The 24276-nt window shown below is 36.3% G+C and overlaps 1 protein-coding gene and 1 long non-coding RNA gene across 3 annotated transcripts; both read left to right on the top strand.

Moving 5' to 3' along the window:
• The first annotated feature begins 3951 nt into the window (after positions 1-3951).
• Positions 3952-7912, top strand: LOC141368752 (CD59 glycoprotein-like). 2 transcript variants are annotated; one of them, XM_073872855.1, is made up of 4 exons: positions 3952-4043; positions 6564-6617; positions 6836-6958; positions 7602-7912. In XM_073872855.1, the coding sequence occupies exons 2-4, from the start codon at positions 6566-6568 to the stop codon at positions 7700-7702; spliced, it is 276 nt and encodes a 91-aa protein (XP_073728956.1). In that variant the 5' UTR covers positions 3952-4043; positions 6564-6565; the 3' UTR covers positions 7703-7912. The 2 variants fall into 2 exon arrangements, with proteins under 2 accessions (XP_073728956.1, XP_073728957.1); XM_073872856.1 differs by lacking the exon at positions 3952-4043 and adding an exon at positions 4761-4888.
• Positions 7913-19605: 11693 nt separating this feature from the next.
• Positions 19606-23058, top strand: LOC129430756 (uncharacterized). Its single transcript, XR_012371958.1, has 5 exons — positions 19606-20103; positions 20790-21558; positions 21688-21846; positions 22059-22149; positions 22294-23058. It is a non-coding gene; the product is annotated as an uncharacterized lncRNA (long non-coding RNA).
• Positions 23059-24276: the final 1218 nt, after the last annotated feature.

The raw sequence follows: 24276 nt of genomic DNA, 5'->3' as shown, positions 1-24276 counted from the left end.
TAGTCACAAATCATATTGCAGCATGGTATCTAATTTTTAAGTGAAGATAAATTAGCATGCATATAAATCACATCACACAACTTTGAATAATTCTCTTTTTTGCCTCAAATGGAAGACATTTCTTTAAACGAAAAAGAAACCCCAATTTGGGTCTGAGCTTTTTTGAAAGATTTTCGATGTGAATATTAAAACCCAACCTTTCATCAAGCCATGCCCAGGTATTTATAAGTATTTACTCTTTTTACACAGTCCCCTTCCAAAGTTAAAATAGGTGGAATCACAAATTTGTTATGAGAGTGAGTAAAGAGCATATATTTAGTTTTCTTAATATTTAAAACCAATTTTAAATTTAACAATGAAGATTGCAATACCTGGAATACCTTAGTAAGAATAAACAATAAACCAACAATAAACCAAACAGAAGACAATGCAAAACCCTTACAGGAACATTCTCTGGAGTACTAAAATGATATACATTTGATAACTTACTCTATTCTAAACTATATTTAAAAGCTCTCGTTTTTTTTTCTTGTTCTTTGCTTTTCTGTGTTTTCTTTGTTTCTACTCCATGTAAAACTGCGTTGGAACAATGAACAATTTTGAAATGCACTATATGAATACAATTGAATTGAATCTGTCCCTTCTCTGCGTTCTGTTTCTTACCCACAAAACATTGCTCAATTCAGTGCAGTTACGGTAATATACACCATATATTTCTCTAATATACATCATGTGCTTCTTCTCATTTATAAGCAAAAGTGGACTTTCCCATTGCCTCATGTTGCCAGCCTCAAACAGATTTGCAAATTTGTAATTTCCAGATTGTTCTTCAGTAGCCTCAGACTTCACTGATGAGTAATGTGTTATGTGGCAATCTGAAGTCATTTCTTGCATTGACCTTTTTGATAAACACTTGTTGTACTGACAAATATATGCTGGCTAATGCAAAGTTAAATAATGAAAACATTGACAATTAACTTTAAATAATTAATATAAAGTATAAAGTCAAATTTATTTGTATTATATTTAAATAAAGAAGTTGTTTATACTTTCAAATCATACTAGGTAAGGTTTATGAGCAATAAAGAGACTACACTGATAAAAATTCTGCTTGATTTTTTTGTTAGTTTTTTTTTAATAATTTATTTTGCATAATTTTATTACGAAGATCATATAAGACTAGTCTGTGTACAAACTACTTTTCTGTTTGTTTAAATATCATTTGTACATACTGTAAACTTGCAGATTAGTATTTCTCTAGTCATTATTTTATCTGTGTGATCTACATAACCTCTAGTTTTGATTGAATCCAACTTTATTTTTATTACAAATTTTAAGTTGGATCTACTTTGATTTTCCAAATTTATTGATGTATTGTAAAGGAATATATAATCTAATTGCATATGTTGACAACTGCTAATAACAATTGCTAATAACACAGTGTAAAGTGTCTCACATTTCACTACCTTACCAAAAGCACCACTCTTCTGAATGTGTCACGACTGGGAACAGGAGTAAGGATGCAAATGCAGAGTTCACGAAAACTGGTAAACATTTATTTACAAAAAAAACCACGAGGAGTATAAATAACAGGTAGGTAAGTAACACAGGAACGTTTAAACAAGGAACAGGTACAGATACAACAATGATCCAGCAGTGAGTGTAAAACAGACAGGGTTATAAATACACAGACTAAATAACATACAGGTGTGATGAGGCAGTTAATTAATCAATGAATGTCCATGTGACAACAATCGAAACAGAAACAAGACATGACAAGGATTAACCGTGACATTACCCCCCCCAAACAGTGACTTCCAGACACAACCACCCAAACGTAAACAAAAACAAAAGTCCGGGAGGGTGAGTCTGGGGGTAGGGACGGAGGGCTTGGAGACCACGGCGGAGCCAGTGGAAGCCTGGGCGAAGCGGGCAGGGCAGGGTGCCGGGGTGAAACCGGCAGGACAGGAAGCCGGAGCAAAGCCGGAAAAACCGGAGCGACCATCTCGGGGACCGACCCAGATGACTGGACCCAACTGGGAACCGACGAGCCATCTCGGGGAAGTGGGCTCACACACGGAAACGAACACCCCGGGGAAATAATCGGGCGTGGCGTCCATTCTGCACCCCGAATTGAGCACGGCAGTGGACCTCCCAGGAACCGGACCAGACGACTCCATCTGCAGGGGAACCAACTGGATCAATTCCACCCTCGCAGGAACAGGCTTGTGTGTCACGGCAACCACCCCGGGGAATGAATCGGGCATGGCGACCGCTAGCTGGAGCCCATCCTGGAGTTCCGAGCGATCCCTCTCAGTCAGCTCCAAGGGACATCGGGACTTTGAAGCTCACAGATCCCGATGTCCACTACTCCCCCTCGAAGACATTTCAGGGGAAGCTCTCCTCCTGGAACTCGCTGCGTCCTTTAATGGCTGGATCATTCTGTCATGACTGAGAACAGGAGTAAGGACGCAAAACAAGAAACAAAACATGAGGAGTATAAATAACAGGCAGGTAAGTTATACAAGAACGTTTAAACAAGGAACAGGTACAGACGTGGTAGTAACGACAATGATCCAGCAGTGAGTGTAACAAAGACAGGGGTATAAATACACAGACTAAATGACATACAGGTGTGATGGGGCAGTTAATTAATCAGTGAATGTCCAGGTGACAACAATCGGAAACAAGACATGACATGGATTAACCGTGACAGAATGATGATAACCAAAAGACTTGAAGAAATATAACACAAACTCTTCTAAAGCAATAAGAAAAATGAACAATAAACACTATTGAGTGTTTATCTTTACTTAAAGTGCAGAAAATAACACTTGATATAAAAAAATACTCTCCAAATGCAGTTGCATACAACGCATGGTAAATTCACATCCACTTCTTATATAATATCAACAAAAACAAAAAGTTAACCTCGTTTTTACAAATGTTAGTGGGTTGTGTTATATTTAGTTGTTTAAATGAAGTGAATTGAACAAGACACAAAATTGAGTGTAATTATTTTGTACTGAGTAAATTAAACGAGGTTATTGTTTGTTGTGTGTGTAAAGATTAGCTGGAATTAGTTACAATTTTTTAAAGAAATCCTTCACATTGTCTTGTGTTTTGAACAAATGCTGCTCAGTTTAAAACTAGATATATTCATGTGAAGATACAAACTTAATAATTAATTACATAACATCTAAATCCACCCAGATTTTTTTCCCGTGTATAAAGTAGAGTACCATACTGTCCCTGTGGCATAAAAGAAATGAACTCAAACTACATATTTCAGTTTGATTTAAAAGTCTTTAACATCAATTTACATCAGGTTAAAATCAGTTTAGTGGTTTGTTGTGGTAGAACGAGAATAAACTGGATCTTGCACAATCACATGCAACAGTCAGCACTTGTTATGTAAAGCCGATGCCAAAAACAAATATTGCTGCACTCTAAGAAAGGATGTGTTCATTGTTAACAGATTGTTTTGTGTCATTTTGTGTTGATTTTGTGTTGATTATGTGTGTTGTTCCAAAAACACAGAGATGTGTCAAGTTAAGGACAACACATTAGATGTTTTAGATTTTAACACATTCGTTTTAAGAGTATGTTGGAAAAAGAAATGTTATTAAGTTTATTAACACACTTTCATACATTTCCTGATTTGGAATTTCTGAATGACTGGAAATGATTCACTAAAGACATACAAACATGTTTGTGAACTTGTTTTTAGCTCAATACTACATGACTTGCTAGGTAAGCTAAGCCACACGTTCATGGACCCCATTCACTTCCATATAGGAAAAACGAATACTATGGAAGTGAATAAGGTCCTCAAAATATCTTCCTTTGTGTTCATCAGAACAAAGACATTTATACAGGTTTGTAACAACATGAAATAAGTAAATGATGACAGACTTTAAATTTCTGGGTGAACTATCCCTTTAACACCGGATTCCTGGAAATTCCCGAAACATGACAGTAGCCTATAAGAGCCAAACACAGCTGCCTGTGAACTTGTATCAGCTCAGCACTACACACTTAAGGTATGTTTGTACTACATTGATCCACTATGCTCTGCGGTAATAAGACTCATGTACGTAGACATGGCAATAAACTAAAAAATTCTTGAGCAATTTTTTCAGGGGGACACAAATAATACAGCCAAAATTGTACTTGTAAGGATAAGTGTACACAGAGAAAAGCCTAGTATATTATATATAGTATAGTAATTTTTGAAGCTGTTTACAATCAAGCCACTAATTAAACTTTAACTTAACTTTAAATGTAATGACTGTTAGCTAGCATAATCGCTAACATAGTGTACTAATGAAAAAATAGACAAGGCTATATTTTTTTTGTCATGACTAATTTATTAATGACTTGGCATCATCTGTTTAAAATCATTATTTCATCCATTGTTAAAAGTGAATAAAATTGCATTGACAGTCTACTTACTGGAGTTTAACTGCAACTACTGCAGAACTTTGTTTCTCCGAACTTGTGTGTGGGTGTATAACAAAAGGAAGTGATCATTCCTACCCCCTATTCCCTTTAAGGTTAAATTATCTTTGAGATTTAGAAGAGTTTCTGTTTCTGTTTTAAGTTTTGTGTTTACCATCATTCAGAAGAGTGGTGCTTGTGTATAGACAATAGGTGACACAATGAAAATCATGATATAAGCAGTAACTGTGTTATTATAAAGTATTAATGCAACAACTATAGTGTTAAAAGTGTGTTATTAATAATGTCTTGCACTGTGTTGTAGGATTTGCCTTGAAATGCAATGATTGTGTTCCTCGCACACCTGGTGGAAGTTGTGTGACCACGCAGAAGACTTGTGGTTATAAAAAAGATACCTGTGTATCTGTCGTATTTATAACCTATCCACGTGGGTTTACCATGTTTTAATCCCTACGCCCTATTCCCTTGGATGATCAAACACTTGATGAATAAGAGGGAGTTGTGCAATTGTGTCTCATGGTGGCCAATTAAAATACACTTGGCAAACAAAGTAATGAAAAATAACATCGTTTTCTCTTTATCCGGAGCGACTGTTTATGTGGCATCCCCTTCTCATAAAAAGATATGCCTTTCAGAGGGGAAACTGTGCATTGTGAGGCAAGGAAGGGGGCAATTTAAAAAAATTAAAGCGTTTTTAAAAGCTTTTTAACTTAAAGGAGCCATGGCACAAGACTTTTTTAAGATGTCAAATAAATCTTTGGTGTCCCCAGAGCACATATGTGAAGTTTTAGCTCAAAATACCATATAGATAATTTGTTATAATATTTTAAAAATGACACGTTGTTGGTGTGTGCAAAAGTGTGCCGTTTTGGGAGTGTCCTTTAAAATGCAAATGAGTGGATGAAGTGCAAACACTGATCACAATGATGGTGGTTTGTTGCAATTGAATCTCAATTGTGCTGTGAATTATTTTTTTCTCTCTTTTTTTCTCTGCACTAAATGGCAGTGCTGTGATTGGATAGTGCAGATTAAGGGGGCGGTATTATTCTTATGATATCATAAAGAGGGCCAAATTTCAACAACCTATTTTTGTATGTGCTTGTAGAGAATGGTTTACCAAAACTTAATTAATGGGTTGATCTTTTTCACATTTTCTAGGTTGATAGAAGCACCGGGGACCCAATTATAGCACTTAAACATGGAAAAATTCTCATTTTCATGCCATGGCACCTTTAAAAAGCATTTTGCCGCATTTGAATGTATATCATTTTACTACTTACACAATTACTTAAACAACATATATTTATATTTTTATAATACGCATGGTTTCATGGGGGGACAATCCTCAGATGGGGGGTTGTCCCCCTTGCCCCCCCCCCCAGGATTTAGGTGCTTTATTGAATAAGATTAATATTACAATGCAGATATGTTCGAATACTCACAAAGATTTAAGGTTTATATTTTGTTTTTATTTCTGGATTCTTGACACATTTCACCACCAGCAGTTTGAAGTTGTGGTTTAAACACTGTAGTATGAAATAAAACATGGACTTTAGTTGAAAAGTGACTTCTTTATGATTAGTATGTTAAATGCAGATGGACCGATACAGGAATGGTCATAATTTGCACTTTTGCATTGTTTTATATAACAAAAAAATAATTAAATTAGAGTGCCCCTTTCAACTCATTCAGATGATACATTTTGCGTGACTCTCCAACTACAGTTTTCTAGGTGAAACAAGATAATGGGGGCGACATAGTGGCTCAGTGGGTAGTAGGCTCCGTTGCTAGTTCGATCCCTGGCTGGGTCAGGTGGCCTTTCTGTGTGGAGTTTGCATGTTCCACGGTGTCTCCGTGGGTTTACAGGCCAAAAACATACACGTTAGGTGAATTGGAGATACCAAATTGCCCCTCCTCAGCCTGTGTATGGATCAACTTGTTCTCGCCATGAATATAGCCATGGATGCTGGAATGGCTCACAGTTACTATAAATCAAATTGAATAAATTTAATTTTAAACTAATGCAGAAATTATAATAATCTAGATCAATTCATATAACAATCATCCATTAGTCATTTAATCATTGTGGTTTCTGCTTACAGTAATGATGAAGGTTCTGCTGCTGTCATTGGTTCTCGCCCTGCTGTTGACTGATGGTGAGTCTCAATAGAAGAAATCAATCTGTGTTTTTTGCTCAACAGTTATTATGTTCCCTATCAAATAATTTTGATTGTGTGATTGATGTTGTCACATTACAGCAAAGCTCATTAATCTCTCAGCCGAGGATTATTATATAGTAATTATATGAATGGAATAGTGTTGAAAGTGTGTTATTTACGATGTCTTGCACTGATTGTTTTGTACTGTGTTGTAGGATTTGCCTTGAAATGTAATAACTGTGTTCCCGACACACCTGGTGGACGTTGTGTGACCACGCAGGAGACTTGTGGTTATGAAAAAGATACCTGTGTATCTGCCGTATCCATAACTTATCCAAGTGGGTGTACCCTGTCTCTGTGCGATGGATTTGAAAGGATCACACAAATGTATAGTACTGTGCAAAAGCCTTAGGCCACTATCACCAGCTTTGTTGTTTTAGCAAAGTTTTAATGTCCATTCATATTTATTTTTCACTCTTTTTTAAAACAGAAAATACAGGAAATATATGTACACAAAACAATTTTTAGAATTAAATGTCGTCTTCAGGCATCAGTCAGTATTAAGTTTGACCTCTCTTGGCACGAAAAAACCTCTTGAGATTTTTTTAAATAAGAATTAGAAATAAGGATTTCATTTTATTTAGGTTTACGAGATCCTGCAGCTGCCTGCTATTGCTCAAGTGGAAGGGGATTTTACCCTACTTGACACTTCAGCTTATACTTTTATACTGTTTTTAATACTACCTACACATTTCATTTATTTTCTGGTTGTGTTCTGGTGATGAGACTGAGAAATAATTATATATGATCCCTATACAATAGCAAAAACAGCACATGTGGTAGTATGTTGGCCTAAGCCTTTTGCACATACTGTATATGTATCATTTTCAAAACAGACTGTAAACCAATATTTATAGTTATAAGTCAAAGATAAAGGGACATTTTGTTTTATATTCTTTTCTATTTCTATTTTTTTTCTAGTTTCCTACTTCCAGAGGTGCATTGCTAAGTCTGACTGCTTAAATCTACGGTCCAGCCCTAATATTATGGCCACATGCTGTCAGAGAGACCTGTGCAATTGAAATTACAGGGCTCACACACACATTTTATTTTTATGAAGAAACGACTCAAACAGGAAGATTATTTATGCCACTGAGTTGTCAGTGAAATTATTCACATAAACAATAATAATAATGCTTCTTTTGAGATGTTACACAATTAAATAGGCCTACGTTTGTTAGTTTTGGGGTGATTCTGTGATAAATTACTCATTACATGATTTTAAAATGAAATATTAAGTGTGTGTTTGTTCGTATTTGGTTAATTGTGTAACTTTGGGCACTTTTCTATTCATTGAATCATTTATACATTTGCCTACATGGAATGTGATGGGTATTTCTGATCAGAAAGGGAACTCTTACAACTGTGAGATAATTTTTTTTATTTTGCATAATAGTGTGTTAAATGCTTGTTTTTTTCCTGTAAATGGAATACTTAAAATAACAAAGTAAGATTTTTTTAAGTAAAACTTAAAATTAGTCACAACTCTACATCTTATGAATTTAAACAGGTGTAGCCAGTATTAGCCTGCAATACATTGAAATGATTGATGTATGATCAGTATACAAAGAGCACTTTATCCCACAGTCACAACTTACAATGAAATACTGTATCTAAACATTAAAAATCTTATGCTACCATGCGATTTGTTGTGTTTGCAATGAAAAAGTGATCATAAATAATTATTTCTCAGTCTCTTTATTACAATACAACCAATTTGTATGTAGTATTAAAAACACACTCTAAAAAAAATCCGTAAAAAAACGGACAAAGTACTGTGTAAATATGAAGGAATTTTCCGTATTTATGTTTTACAGGCGTTTTACCTGTTTTTTTTTTTTTATAACATGTTGCATTATGGGTGCAATAACCCCTGCTGCAATCTTTCACTTTTGCCTCTCTATCACAATCTCTGCTTGAAACCTAAAATTACAACTTGTTGCAGAGTTATTTTCTAACATGGATGATGTTTAACTTCTAAACAAATGCTGTCAGAACAAGATACAAGTGTTAAACTATTCCAGCATCCACACATGTGATTTAGTAAACAAATCTTCTTTCTGACCTGACGTGTAAGTCAAATGGATATTTACCACAACATTTATCACATTAAATCTACAGTTTCTGTTTCTTTTATATTCTTTTGAAGTCAGCACTATGGTGATTAGTGTTCCCTTTAGTTAGGCTTTTGTCCCTTGACCTTCCAGAACTGACTCTGCTCTTTTAGCATTGCAACAAAGTTTTTGCTTGTAGCAATTACAACTTGTTTATTTGTCAGCTGTGGATTTTGCTTCAGAGACATCAACACTTTGGATACAAATCTCAAGAATGGTGAGAGTAAATGTTAAGAAAGTTTTCTACAATCCTGGTACCCAGCATGCATTGCGGCATGAAGCTTTGTTGTTGATTGTCACCATTGTTGCGTTTCATAGGCGGATTGAAGTGTCTCTAAAGGTTAAGGACAATGTTCTGTAAATCTACGGACAGTGTTCTATAAATCTACAGAATGTTCATACGGAAATTCTGTAGACATAACGGAAAAAGTACCAGTAATTTTCTGCCAGGACATTGTCTGTTTTTTTATGGATTCTTTTTTTAGAGTGCAGTATAGTATAAACTGAAGGGGATAATCTCCTTCCACTTGAGCAATCGCCTGGCTTTTGAACAGTACTGTATGTCTCATAGTTTCCTTTTCTGAATGGATCGGTTGTGTAAGTGAGGCACACCATACATACTGTTAAGATTTAATATTTCACTTACAATTATATCACTTATGTTAAATAGGCTACACTCAAATTATAGCAAAGTGTAATGGTTTTGTTCTGTGTTTACTTGTGTTCTGTGTATTTTGGACTTTTATTTTGATACCCTGCTCTGTTCTGACTTTTATTTTTATATTCATAATGCCATGTCACAGTTCACACTACCTGTCTGTCTGTATATAAGTCACATCCTGTTCACCTGCTCCTGGCTGATTAATGCTTAGCCTACCAACCTGTTTACCTGTATTCTGTGTCCTGTATCTTGTTATCTGTATTCTGCCTGTTTACCTGCCTGTGTTTGACCCGTGCCTGTATATTTGGATTTTGATTGTGACTCTGCCTGCCTTGACCTTGTGCCTGTTTTTGATTACGTTTTTGGATCACCCTTATTGGATATGTTTGCTGGCCCTTTTTGGGATTTTCACAATAAACACCTTTCGCAAATGGATTCACCTACTTCATCGCTTTCTTCAAAGCACCAGACCTTACAGATTAATCAGCCGAAACCGGAATCCAGCAGAGGTTTGAAAATTCCCACCAGCACCATGACTCCAGCTGACCGACTTGTTTATCTGCGCCAAGGTAACCGGTCCATTGAGGATTATGTCGAAGAGTTCTGTGAATTGTCAGATAAGGTGAATTTTAAGGATTCATTTCTGAAAGACATTTTTTACTGCGGATTAAATCGCAACATTTCTCATGCTATGCCACTCCATACACCACACTGGACTCTGGAACGCTACATCGATCATGCTCTGTGTTTGTGTGGCTCTCTCTTCACTGTGGGTGTTGTGGATACACCACCAGGGAATATTCACAACACGCCAAACCACATCATGTCTGTTTCTGCACCTGCGTTTGAGGAAAAAACCACCATGCCTGTTCCTGAAATGGCCGCCACCATGACTGATCACAAAATGGCCGCCATCCTGCCTGTCCCGAAAATGGCCGCCATCCTGCCTGTTTCTGTACCTGTTTTTGAGAAAACCACCACAATTCCTGCACCTGTACTTCAAAGGGCCATCATCACCACCACACCTGCACTCATGAGGACTATTAGTCACCCAGCACCGTATGTCAAGATGGCCGCCCTGCCTGAACCCACCGCCACAGAGGTATGCCTCATTGACTGTGTCATTCTTGAATTTGCTATGGCCCTGTGGTGCGTTTGGTCTGCCTGCTGCTCGTTTGTCTCTTGTGTATCTCAAGGCCCTGAACCCGAACCCCTGGACTCACCTGATCTGCCTGATTCACCTGATCTGCCTGATTCACCTGATCTGCCTGATTCACCTGATCTGCCTGATTCACCTGATCTGCCTGATCTGCCTGATTCGCCTGATCTGCCTGATTCGCCTGATCTGCCTGATTCACCTGATCCGCCTGATTCACCTGATCCGCCTGATTCACCTGATCCGCCTGATTCACCTGATCCGCCTGATTCACCTGATCCGCCTGATTCACCTGATCCGCCTGATTCACCTGATCCGCCTGATTCACCTGATCCGCCTGATTCACCTGATCCGCCCGACTCCTCTGATTCTTCTGATTCATCCGACTCATCTGATTCATCCGACTCATCTGATTCATCCGACTCATCTGATTCATCCGACTCATCTGATTCATCCGACTATTCTGATTCATCTGGTCCACCACCTGGGACATCGCCACCCTGGGCTTTGGGAGCTTTCCCAAGTTTTTTTTTGGGGGGGGGTAGTACCCGGACACAGGGAGGAGGCAAAGGACACCAAGGCGGAGGCCAAAGTGTGCTCGGACCCTTCCTCTCCCTGTGTTCCAGGTCTATTCCTGCCCCATGATATAGCTCCAAGCCTGCCCCATGACCCAGGTCCAAGCCTGCCCCATGACCCAGGTCCTAGCCTGCCCCATGACCCAGGTCCTAGCCTGCCCCATGACCCAGGTCCTAGCCTGCCCCATGACCCAGGTCCTAGCCTGCCCCATGACCCAGGTCCTAGCCTGCCCCATGACCCAGGTCCTAGCCTGCCCCATGACCCAGGTCCTAGCCTGCCCCATGACCCAGGTCCAAGCCTGCCCCATGACCCAGGCCCGCATCTGCCCCATGACCCAGGCCCGCATCTGCCCCATGACCCAGGCCCGCATCTGCCCCATGACCCAGGCCCGCATCTGCCCCATGACCCAGGCCTGCATCTGCCCCATGACCCAGGCCCACATCTGCCCTATGACCCAGGCCCGCATCTGCCTCATGTTCCTGGACCATCCTGGCCATATGACCCAGGACCTCTCCTGAACTGCCCTGCCTTCGCCAAGAGGTCCTGGCCCGCCCGCCCACCCTCTATTGGACTGTATGTTTTGTTTGTTGGGCTCCGGGAGTCGCCCTTTAGAGGGGGGGTTCTGTAATGGTTTTGTTCTGTGTTTACTTGTGTTCTGTGTATTTTGGACTTTTATTTTGATACCCTGCTCTGTTCTGACTTTTATTTTGATATTCATCATGCCATGTCACAGTTCACACTTCCTGTCTGTCTGTATATAAGTCACTTCCTGTTCACCTGTTAGCTGCTGATTAATGCTTAGCCTACCAACCTGTTTACCTGTATTCTGTGTCCTGTATCTTGTTATCTGTATTCTGCCTGTTTACCTGCCTGTGTTTGACCCGTGCCTGTATATTTGGATTTTGATTGTGACTCTGCCTGCCTTGACCTTGTGCCTGTTTTTGATTACGTTTTTGGATCACCCTTATTGGATATGTTTGCTGGCCCTTTTTGGGATTTTCACAATAAACACCTTTCGCAAATGGATTCACCTACTTCATCGCTTTCTTCAAAGCACCAGACCTTACACAAAGAACAATCATATTAAGATGAATCCATAGGGTTAGTTTTATTCAGTGTGTGATTGTCCCCTACAAGTACATTATAGGGTCACTGTGACCTGCTGTCCTCATGTGCTGACCAGTTAACAGCCGGTTAAACAGTTAACAGTCTTGTTCAATTTCTCTGTTCTCTCCTTAATTGCCTAATTTAACTGTTTTGACCAGTTTATACTTGTTTGATTTCCTCTTTTATTCCCTGTTTGATTTCCCCATTTTTATCTGTATAAACAAACCTCTGTAAAATAAAGGCTTTTACTATTGAGTGAACTGCACTTTTGTGTCTGTGTCATTCTTGGTCCCTGGTAACATAAAAGATGAATCATATACAAAATAAAAGTGCATTTTTGCAAAATATGTGAGTGTGTACTGTGTATAATTTATTACTTATATATAAATACACACACACACACACATTCTGGTTTCCATGTTTTGTGGAGACATTCCATAGACATAATGCATTTTATACTGTACAAACTGTATATTCTATTCCCTTCCCCAAACCCTAACCTCAACCATCACAGAAACCTTTCTGATACCTTAGATCTTCAAGAAACATCATTCTGTTTGATTTATAAGCTTGTTTCCACATGGGGACCTCAAAATGTCCCCACAAGGTCACAAAAATACTGGTATTTCAATCTTTGTGGGGACAATTGGTCAGTAATGAAAATAGTGAGGAAAAGCTCACTTTTCCCTTTCCAGGGTAGTAAAACACCAACATATACGAAATAAATGTATTTAATTTGTGTCTATACAGTTGCCTTGGAACAAAAATATAGGTTAGATTGACCCACGAACATCAAAATCATAAAAAATTCATTATTTGTGTAAAAATAAAAACACTTCAAAACACATCAGTGTATCCTAACTTTGCATGCACGTTCATGTCCCGAAATGAGAAAAAGTGACAAAATCTGGAAGAAAAAGATAAGTAGTATTTCATATACATAAATAGAAATAGCTCACTTTTACCGTCTGTAAAAGTCTTTTTCAGTACTCAAAAGAGTGAGTAGAAGCATTTAAAAAAAAAATTCAGGATAGTAAAACGCCAAAATAGCAACAAACACTGAAAACATATATTTGCTCTGAAAAAAAAATGTGGGTCAAATTGACCTGCGAACATCAAAATCTTTACAAAATTATTTACGTACACTTCAAAACATATCAGTGTATCCTAACTTTCCATGCATGTTTATGGCCCTGAGGAAAAGTCACAAAATTTCAAGAATAAAATCACAGGTTAACACTACAAGGGTTAATGCTAAATCCGACAGGACTGGAGCATTTTCCTGTAACTATCATTATTGTTACTGGTTTCCAGGCAGTTAGTAAAGCCGTTGCTGTATTTTGAAGTTGCATGATGGTTTTTTCACAACATCAAAAGCTGTGCCATGCTTGCTTCACTAAATAGACTACATTTTTTTCCAGACCAATGATGATTTCACGTATGTATAAATGAGGATAATATTCCCTTCCATCTTGAGACAAAACAATGGCACTGAGAATGGCACTAAATTAAGGAAGCTCATACATGCATTATTGTCTGATAAGCCCTGTCCGGAAACTGCCCCATAGTCTTATTTGCATTTTTTTTTTACTTATTCATTGGTGTATGAGCATGTACTTGCTCTGGAGTTCTCCTTTTCTACACAATAGTGTTAATAAAAAATCAAGAGTTGCAAAAGCAACATATGTGTCAACACAAAAACGATCAAAATGTTCTAGAACGTGAGTCACGTGAATGTTTATGTGAAAAACAATATATAAGGATCAGACACAGCTCTCTGTAAATGGGTTTCAGCCGAGCACACACTGAAGGTATTTTTTAATCCACTGATTATAACTATGCTCTATAATAATAAGACAAAGGTGCTTTATTGAATCAGATTAATGTGCAGAAATGTACATTTAAAGATTTAAGGTGTATTTTCTTTAAGCAATTGTTTTCTTACATGGACGTTTAGTTTGATTCTATAGTTTTATAATTAGTATGTTAAATGCAGATAAACGAATCTAAAAATTCAGATGACAATCATCCATTAGTCATTTAATCATTGTGGTTTCTGCTTAAAGTAATCCAACAGAAAGATGAAGGTTCTGCTGCTGTCATTGGTTCTCGCACTGCTGTTGGCTGATGGTGAGTCTCAATATAGATGAAATCCATCTGTGCTGTTTTAATTCGACATAAAAACTTCCGTTTCTTTGCGCAACAGTTATTCCTTATCAAAGAATTTTGAATATGTTGTCACATTACAGCTTAGCTAATCTCTCAGCCCAGGTAATAAAACAATAATGCAACAGCAGTGTTGAAAGCATGTGACTTATGATGTCTTGCTCTGTGTTGTAGGATTTGCCTTGAAATGTAATAACTGTGTTCCCCGCTCTGGTGGACGTTGTTCGACCACCAGGGAGACTTGTGGTTATAAGCAAGATGCCTGTGTATCCGCCAGATTTACAATCTATCCTTGTGAGTTAACACTCATCTGCATGCGATGGATTTGAAAAGAAACACACATATATAGCTATTTGTTATTTTGTATATGTTTTTTTTTTATGTTCGCTTGATAAAGGGAACTGTTAGCATACATAAGACAGTTACATTCTTTCTAACTTTATTTTTACAACTTATAGGTCATATTCATTAAATGTGTCTGTTTGTTTGAAGATAGGCAGGCATGCTTAAAATAGATAATGAGGAAGACAAAAATTCACTTTCAAAACAGACCTGTAAAGCAATATTTATAGTTACAAGATAAAGGTCTATTTTGTTTCAGATTGTTTTCTATTTCTATTTTTTCCTCTAGTTTCTTACTTCCGGAGGTGCATTGCTATGTCCGACTGCATGATTCTTCGGGCCAGCCCTCACATATCAGCCTCATGCTGTCAGAGTGATCTGTGCAATTAAATTCACAGGGCTCAACACTCAGATTGTGTTTTTAAGAAGAAACAACTCAAATGGGAAGTTTTTTAATGCCACTGAGCTGATCATTTATTTACATAATCAAAAATAATTCTTTATTTTGGATGTTACACAACCTGCTAGATTTGGAGTGATTCTGATGTACACTGTTTATTTCTTTTAATCATTTATATGCAAATTTACATACTGTTCAAAAGTCTAGGGTCTGCTCGTTCTTCATTTGTATTTTTCCCCACATTTTAGATTAATTAACCTCCCAAAACAATACAATTACATAAATGAAACTAAAGAAAATATAGACCTAAAACACCTTTAAATAGAAGTAAATGCCTAGAATTAGCTCTTTAACAGTGTTGGATTAAATTGCATCTATTTTGAAAACATGTTTAAATAAAGAAGTTAAATAAACAAATATGTTGGCTCTTCACATAACTATTTCAAACATTCACACATATGCCTTCATATCAGAGATCATGAAAGTCAAGCAGCCTGAAACTTTTTAGCAGTAGTGTAAATGGAGTGTTTTGTCTTGTTTTTTATTTTCGTAAATTAAATTCAGTTGTCATTGAAAATGTTAAGAAGCATTTTCTACCTTGTGTGACATTAATTAGATTCAGCCATAAGGTCATTGATTACTTTAATTTACCATGTGACCTGACAGAGCATTTTTAATGTATTATTGTTTTTTTATATAAACAACATATCACATAACAATTAAATAATAAATAATGACTGAATCAAATGACTAACTAAAGACTTCTATAATGAACACACAGCTGTTGAAATAAAACTTCTTTTAGAAATGAACTTGAAGATATCTTTCAGTTATAAGTCATTTAAACATTGAATGCTCTTCTCTGTTCTATATAATGTGTTGGGTTTTGGTTGCTTGATTAAAATACCCAAACTTATTAACCCGTTTTATAAAAAAATCAGTTTAAAAATCCAGGGTTTTTAAACTGGTATTCGAGAACCCCCTGGTGGTTGGCGGTGGAATTGCAGGGGTTCGTGAGTTGATGAAAACAGTTAATCATAAAATGTATATAAATCATTTTAAAGAATAAAAATAAAACTCCACTTACTTACAAATAAAATATATTTTATTTGATTAATTTGTTTGTCATGTGACCATTACACAACACTACAATATATGATAATTTATACGAAATGTACGTTTTATGTACCAATAAAAGAAAACTACCAAACGAAGATCCAATTACAGACAATAATAACAATAACTAGGCCTGTGTAAAAAATGCAGCATGAGGTTAAAAACAAGTCAATTTAACTTACTATTTTAAGTTTTGACCTGTAATAAATGTTTTTTTTACAGTGTGATAAAAACTTTAAAACTTATGAAAATTATGAAAAATAAATGTTTTTGATGTTAAACTAAACTTTTCAAAAACCTCAAATGAACTCTGCTCACATGAATTATGTTCGTAATGTAAAAGTTTCAATAAATAATAAAGTGATTCAACATTTTTAATTAAAGCTGTTATGTCACCACTTACCCTCATTGAAATAATATAAAAATGAAAGCAAATCATATAAAAATGAAAGTCTAAATGTTGAGGCTGTATGTATTACACAGAAGAAAGTCATCAAATTCAGAAAATACATTTTTGAGCAAACTCTTTCTTAAACTAGAAGCCACAGAGTCACGTGCCACTCTAATTTTAATAATTTAGCAGTAAGTGCCAAACTCCACAAGGGGGCGCCAAATCTTTTAGGACCAACAGCCCCCAATGCTTTTCAGAGCAGACTAGTCTTAAAGGGGTCATAGCGTGAAAATTAGACTTTTTTTCATATTTAAGTGCTTTAATTGGGTCCCCAGTGCGTCTATAAACCTAGAAAACGTGATAAAGATCAACCCAGTAACTTAATTTGAGTAAGCCATTTTCTGCAAGCATGTGAAAAATTAGGTCGTTCAGATTTCGCCTGTATTGTGAGGTAGGTAGCAAGGCGAATTACAATAATACTGCCCCCTTTATCTGCACTATCCAAACACAGCACTGCCATTTAGTCAAGAAAGAGGGAGAAAAGAAGGACTTTACAGCACAATTGAGTTTCAATTACAACAAACCACCATCGTTGTGATCAGTGTTTGCATTTCATCAGGTAATTTGCATTTTAAATGACACACCCAAAAACGGCACACTTTTGCCCAGGCCTACAAATTTGCAATTTTAACATGCTATAATAAATTATCTATATGGTATTTTGAGCTAAAACTTCACATACACACTCTGGGGACACCAAAGATTTATTTTACATCTTAAAAATATTTCATAATATGACCCCTTTAAAAACTCTAGCAAGATTTAACCTAACTGAAGCTGGCTGTCTAGCTCTTGGTAGCATTAAACCTTTTGAGAGTTTCTACATTATTTGGTAGTCTGCTGGATGTCTTAACTAGCCACACTTTTACAAATAAAAGTGCTTTAAAGGTTCTTTACAGTGATGCCAAGTGATTTTCGGTTACTCAAAGAACCATTTAGTCAAAGTTTTTTTTTTAATTGACAATATGCAAAAACATAATATAACAGTCTCAACGAACAATTTCAGTTTTAAGAAAGGAGTAAATAAAAGACCATAAAATATAAATAATGAAAAATTAATAAATACATAAATAAAAACTTAGACAAGGTCTTCTAAAAGTTTAAATCCATTCAACAGGTTAAATAACCTTCTTTCAATTTTACTCTACTTTAAGATTTACAGCAAATCCAAAATTATTTTTGAAAAATAGAAAACATTGGATTTTTTCATATATTTACATTTATGAATGTATAATTTCCCCATTATAAACAAATTATTTAATAGAAATTCAATTTGTTTATCTCCTGTTAGTGTATATCATTTTTTAGAGAACTGACATGGGAACAATTGTAACTTTAAGCCACTTATACATACCAGACCAAAAAGCATTACTATATGAACAGTAAAAAAATTTATTGTTGTTTTAATCTCAGAATCACAGAAAGTATTGTGATCAATATTAAATCAATATCTCAACAATTCTAAGGATGGGTAAATATCTTTAAGGATTTTAAATTGTACTTCTATGGCAGGTATCGGAAAAGAAAGATACTTAGTCCTCCTTAGCTTGTTAACAGAGATCTTGGAAAACATTTGAAATACATTATCCCAGCTAGCAGAAAAAAGTTCTAAGAACGTTCCCTGAAAGTTCCCAGGGTTCCCAAAAACGTCAACGTAAAAAGTGTCCAGTTTAATTTAAGTTCTAGGAACGTTTCTGTGTTCATTTTACCATTTTTAAACGTTATGACAATATCATGTTTTAATGTCACACAATTTTTAAAACAACAACTGTTTATTATATTGACTTGTTTAATTGTTATGTAAATGACAGAGAAACATTGCATTTTATAAAACATTATTTCTGAATGTTCAGTAAATATATTGCTGTAGAAAACACAATTCACTTATTGTGATAAGTGTTTGTTTTAGTTGGACTCTTAACACTTGACTTTTTGCTTGCTAGTATTTTCCCTGGTTGTGTTAACTTTGTTTAATAGTGTAATTCTGTGGTTGTTGGTACACAATGGTAAAGATCATCACCTAATTAATTTACTAATCAAAAGTTTATTTTCTGTCAATAATGTATATTAGATCCAGCTCTTTCACAGCAGTTTGTCATTAATGAGTTTTAGAAACTTTGGACAAAAAATTGCCGCTGTACAATTGGGACGCACAAACATCAAAAATCAGAGTATGAATCTCAACCATGGTGACAAATAAAATTGTTTAAAAAAATCCTTATTTATCCATGCTGCAGTGCATGTTAGGAATCCTGAATGAGATTTGTAATTTGTTACAGTTTTTTTCGATTGCTAAACGACAGTGGGCACAACTGGAGTCACATGTGGAAAATACTAACTACAGTCTGCACAGCAGCAGTTCATGTGGACCAAACTCTAGTTCGTTTTTTCATTGCTTAAACACAGTTTTCAAAACTCTACACACTTATCCCATGACTTTAAACACAACCTGCACAACACTGTGGATTTACAGCACTTTGTTCAAATGCTAACACACTGCTGTCTAAACTGTGAACCACACATTCAAAACAAAATTGATTTCAGCCTTTCGAACACTGCTGATAGCAATTTCAGCTGAAAGGCTAAGCAGGTGTCTTGTTTTAGACTTTTTAGTGAACACACACACACCTATATATATATATAGACAGATATAGGTAGAGCTCAGAAAGACTAATTTTTGAAATGGAACAAGGAAGACGGGTCCGTGGAGGGAGAATGCGTGGAGGAAGACACAGAAGACAAAGAGCTGTTATTTCAGATGAAATAAGGGCTACACTGTAAAATGTTTCTGTTAATTTACGGCCAAATTTCAACATGATTAACCTGTTATTTTTAATAACTGCGCCTTACTGTTAATTTTAGGAGATATATGTAAAATAACACCTCATTTTTGTTATTTAACACCTCATTGTTAAATAACACCTCATTTTTGTTATTTAACACCTCATTGTTAAATAACGTCTTATTTTTGTTATTTAACACCTCAATGTTTTCTGTTCATACGCGAATGTCTTTGTTATCGTGGGTATAATAGTCTTTTTTTTTACCGTATTAAAACACTCCGGATTTTACTCAAGACGACATTTATTGAGTAACTGCGCTCCGAATGTGTGTGTCTCCTGTTCTTTTTGAAAACGGTGTAAATATCCGTATGACACGCAGCACGGCAGGCGCCACTTTATTTTGGCGGCACTATTTGAAATAACATGTTCATACTGTATTTTTTTGCATCCTGTGAAGTAACGTTAGCGTAGAAGGCGGCATTTTAACCAGCAACGAACACGGAGAACCATGTCGGAAGATCGCGGTCATTGACCAAAATCACAAAAATCAGGTGAGTTTAAAGAGTTTCTTGAAAGTCATGCATAGTTTTAATCATCTATCAGTGATGTTGATGTATACTAAACGCAACGGACTTACGGGGACTTACACCACACGAAATGAAGTAACTTAGCTAGTTAATAAGGCAAGGTTATTCAAGCTAGCAACATTTCGATAGTTTGTCCATTAATTTTAGAATGCGCTTATTTTAATGTGCATTTATGTATAGTACGATCCAAATCTATAAACAACTATAACGTTTAGCATTCCCGTGGTCTGGTTTGTGTGGCATTATTGCCATGTGCACATCTGGTTAAAGCAGATTCATCCTTAAAATCAAACGGCTATGTATTTACTGATAGCTGTTTCTTATGCTAGAGATAACTTAGTTGGTCTAAAACTCTATTTAATGAATTCATGACAGTTATAAATTATAGCTGTTTGGGCTACCAGACATGCTGTTGTGACTATTTTATATATATGTTTTATGCTATCAATGAGGTAAATCCAGCAAAAAAACAGTAGGCTACTGATCGGGCTTGTGCAGTATCTAGCTATGTTAACAGTTATTCACTTTTTATTGCATTGGCATAGTGCATCCTATTTTTATTTATTTATTTATTTATTGCTGTTTTAATTATCATTGAGTTGTAGATCAATGTTTACATTTGTTTATTTCTTTATTTATTTTTATTACAGATGCTGATCACACTGCTGTTCAAGATATCCAAGGATTTATATCTCAGAACCAGGAGGAAATTTGAATGGTTTCTTACTTGCTTAAAGGTGCAGTGTGTAATTTTTAGAAGGATCTCTTGACAGAAATGCAAAATAATATACAGAACTATATGAGCAGGGGTGTATAAAGACTTTTCATAATGAACCGTTATGTGTTTATTGCCTTCAAATGAGACGTTTTATCTACATACACAGAGGGTCCCCTTACATGGAAGCCGCCATTTTGTGCAGCCATGTTTCTACAGAAGTCCTTAACAGACAAACTTTTTTACTAAGTTGTCTCCGACAATGGCATGTTTGTCCGGTAGCGGCTACAGTAGCTTCTCTGTGTGTTCAAAAGCAAGAGGTGAGCAGTTAACTGAGCCGTTGGTTGCAATTCACAACCTCACCACTAGATGCCACTAAAATTTACACACTGCACCTTTAATCCTGTTTCTCCATCTCTCATTCTATCTCTCATTCTATCTGTCTGTCTGTCTGTCTGTCTGTCTGTCTGTCTGTCTGTCTGTCTGTCTGTCTATCTATCTATCTATCTATCTATCTATCTATCTATCTATCTATCTATCTATTTCTCATTCTGTCTGTCTGTCTGTCTGTCTGTCTCACTCACTCAGTGGTAGTCTTATGTCATTAATATTGTGTTTAATTTGTTCTATGTAGGGATATGCCATTGCAGCTGACCTTGAGAGTTCAATCTCTATACCTGCCACTCCTCGTCTGATACTTCTTGGTAAGTTGGTTGTAGATATGACAGTTGTCTTTAGTGTTGTATGTAGTGAATTCAGTGGTATCAAACTAAACTGTATTCAAAATGAAAACTAAAACAGAAATTTCACAGTTAAAAAAAATTCTGTTTCAGGAGAAACGAGAAGCCGCTTCCAGCGCTGGATGCTCAGCCTTGAGGGCCAAATTTGCGAAGGGATCCAGTCCATCTTTGTGACAGGGCTTGCGTCTTTTTTTTCTGTTTTCACATCTTTAACCAAGAGCAGGCAGCCTGCACGCTTGAATTCATCCAGAGGTAAGATATTGTCTGCTAACACCTACATTTTTTCTGGCCTAGCTGTGGCTCAAGCATGGTTTTAACAGGTCTGGTGATGGGACTTAGCAATTAACTTTGATTTTGAAAATCAGTTAGTTCATGTTGAGGATAGTTCATGTACATTTGTTGTCTTTGTTGTGCTGTTAGTCTGTGTGAATTACTCAATTTTTAACAAGTGTATAATTTTTCAGACACTTTGAGGGTATAAACCCAGAAAAAAGGACAAATGCTGCAAAGGGGGAGCAAGCTCATGGACTTTCAGTGGGATTTCATTTGAAAATGGTGAGTAAGATGTATACATTATACATTAGCTTTTGTTAGGTCAAGCCATAATTTTGGATTAAAAATGTAAAATTATGGAACTCATATCTCTCTCTCTCTCTCTCTCTCTCTCTCTCTCTCTCTCTCTCTCTCTCTCATATACAGACCCAAGACTTTGCAAAGGATCCTCATTGTGTGCTTTGAGAAAATGGTTAGTGGTCTAAGCAGTGACACTGTTTTTTTATTTGTTTATTGTTCTTTATTGATGATGAGTTAAGTATCAGTTTGAATGTATTCATACATGTTGAATTTTAGTGGTTTAGGTAACACTATGTTTTGAGGGTCAGAAATTTTTATAATGAACAATGTATTTGGGTGTAAAATGATTTTGCTACTTTTTAAGCTATGAACATGAGAAAATGAGATTTGATTGTGATTAATCTGAGCCTATGTGTAACATTTTTATATGACCAGGAGTCAAGAGTGTATATCCTTGGTTTGAGTCTTTTTAATTGAATCTTAGCAATTCTTGGAACATTAAAAATCGAGGTTTAGGGCCCTATCTTGCACTGACACAGTGCAAAGCCAAACGCAAGTGTCTCTGCTAGTTTAAGACAGACGCAGTTGTTATTTTCCATCCAGCGACCACTGATGTCAGCAATGAACATGATATACAATATATTTCTGTGATTTGTCTGATTCATGTGTGCCTTCATTTGTAAGTATTTAGCTTTCAGTGTTTGTATTACAATAAAAAAGTAAATTTCAACACGGACTATTAGTTTTCTTTTACTTAAGTGTTATCTGATGGATTATGCCTATTATTGTATTAACTCAAGCTAGAAAATGTCTATAACACTCAGTGGTACACGTTACTATGATAAAAATAATCAACAATATTTGATGGAAACAAAATAAATGGTGATTTAACAGAAAAATAATGGTAACACTGCTGCCAGTTGTTTCCTGTTAAAAAACATTACGGGGAGTGCACTGTAAAAAAACATTAACATGAATTAACTGTTAAAAAACATTACGGGGAGTGCACTGTAGAAAAACATTAACATGAATTAACTGTTAAAAAACATTACGGGGAATGCACTGTAAAAAAACATTAACATGAATTAACTGTTAAAATAACAGGAAAATAATGGTAACCCTGCTGCCAGTAATTTCCTGTTATTTAACAGGGAAATATTTAACAGTGTACACTTATAGACCATGTCGTGAACCATGGTCTCTCATTCAGAGAGGCAGGGTTGAGGGTGCAACCCAATCTGCAAAGATCCACAGTGGCATCTGTAATGCGAATTTTCCATCCCACAAACAGGTGACAGTTACATCCTTACAGTAAATAAAAACATTACCTGAATTTATTTTGTATTGCAATTATAGAATATGTACACAGATATATATTTACAGTAAGTTTGACTGTAAAATATATTTTTACAACAGGACCCAAAGGCTGCCCCCAACAGGAGGAAGAGGAAAAATATTTTCAGATGGGCAGGAAAATGCTATTGTTGACATGGTTGTTGTCAACAATGCAGTAGAACTCTAGCCTGACTACGTCAGACTTCGTACTTCCGCTAAATTTCATTACGCTTCTGTACTCAGTCTGAGATACCTCCCATTCAAACCGTTTTCCTCCGGTCTCAAAACGACCGTCCAATCAACGAACAGAGGGCGGGCTGAGAGCCGTGACGTAGACGCTAAACCGTGACATGGAGACACAGAAAGCTATTTGCTCTGTTGTGGAGAACCGGCACTTGCCAACTTAAACCCGAACAAGAAAAGTGTTTGTTAAACATTTGAATGGAGATTATGTTGTTGCCCTACTCCCGACAAGTTTTTGGAAAAGTTTAATTTATCAACTTTACCGATCGTCAGCGAGAAACTGTGTGCAGCACAGCTTGACGTGCACAACGATTGAGAAATCATGGAAGGGAATTATATTGTTCACAGTTAATGGTGGAGGACGCGTGGGCAAGCATTCTTTGGTGACATTCCTGATTAACCAGAAAATAAGGTAGGAAGATTTAATTTACATATGGTTATGGTTGTCTGGTGGAAGAGTTTGAGAGGAGAGAGGGGCGTTCCTCCCGTTAGACGTGAGTGGAAAGCCACCGTAAGGATAGTGTTCAACTA

This window comes from Misgurnus anguillicaudatus, chromosome 2 (genome assembly GCF_027580225.2).
Source record: "Misgurnus anguillicaudatus chromosome 2, ASM2758022v2, whole genome shotgun sequence".
NCBI classification, from domain to species: domain Eukaryota; kingdom Metazoa; phylum Chordata; class Actinopteri; order Cypriniformes; family Cobitidae; genus Misgurnus; species Misgurnus anguillicaudatus.
This window is presented reverse-complemented; position numbering and strand designations above follow the sequence as displayed.

What these genes read in the sequence shown, in the direction of transcription:
- LOC141368752 (XM_073872855.1), top strand. Translation starts at nt 6,566, where the DNA reads ATGATGAAGGTTCTGCTGCTGTCATTGGTTCTCGCCCTGCTGTTGACT. An exon ending in CGCCCTGCTGTTGACTGATG is followed by an intron (nt 6,618 to 6,835) that starts GTGAGTCTCAAT and finishes ACTGTGTTGTAG; the next exon opens with GATTTGCCTTGAAATGTAAT. An exon ending in CGTATCCATAACTTATCCAA is followed by an intron (nt 6,959 to 7,601) that starts GTGGGTGTACCC and finishes TTTTTTTTCTAG; the next exon opens with TTTCCTACTTCCAGAGGTGC.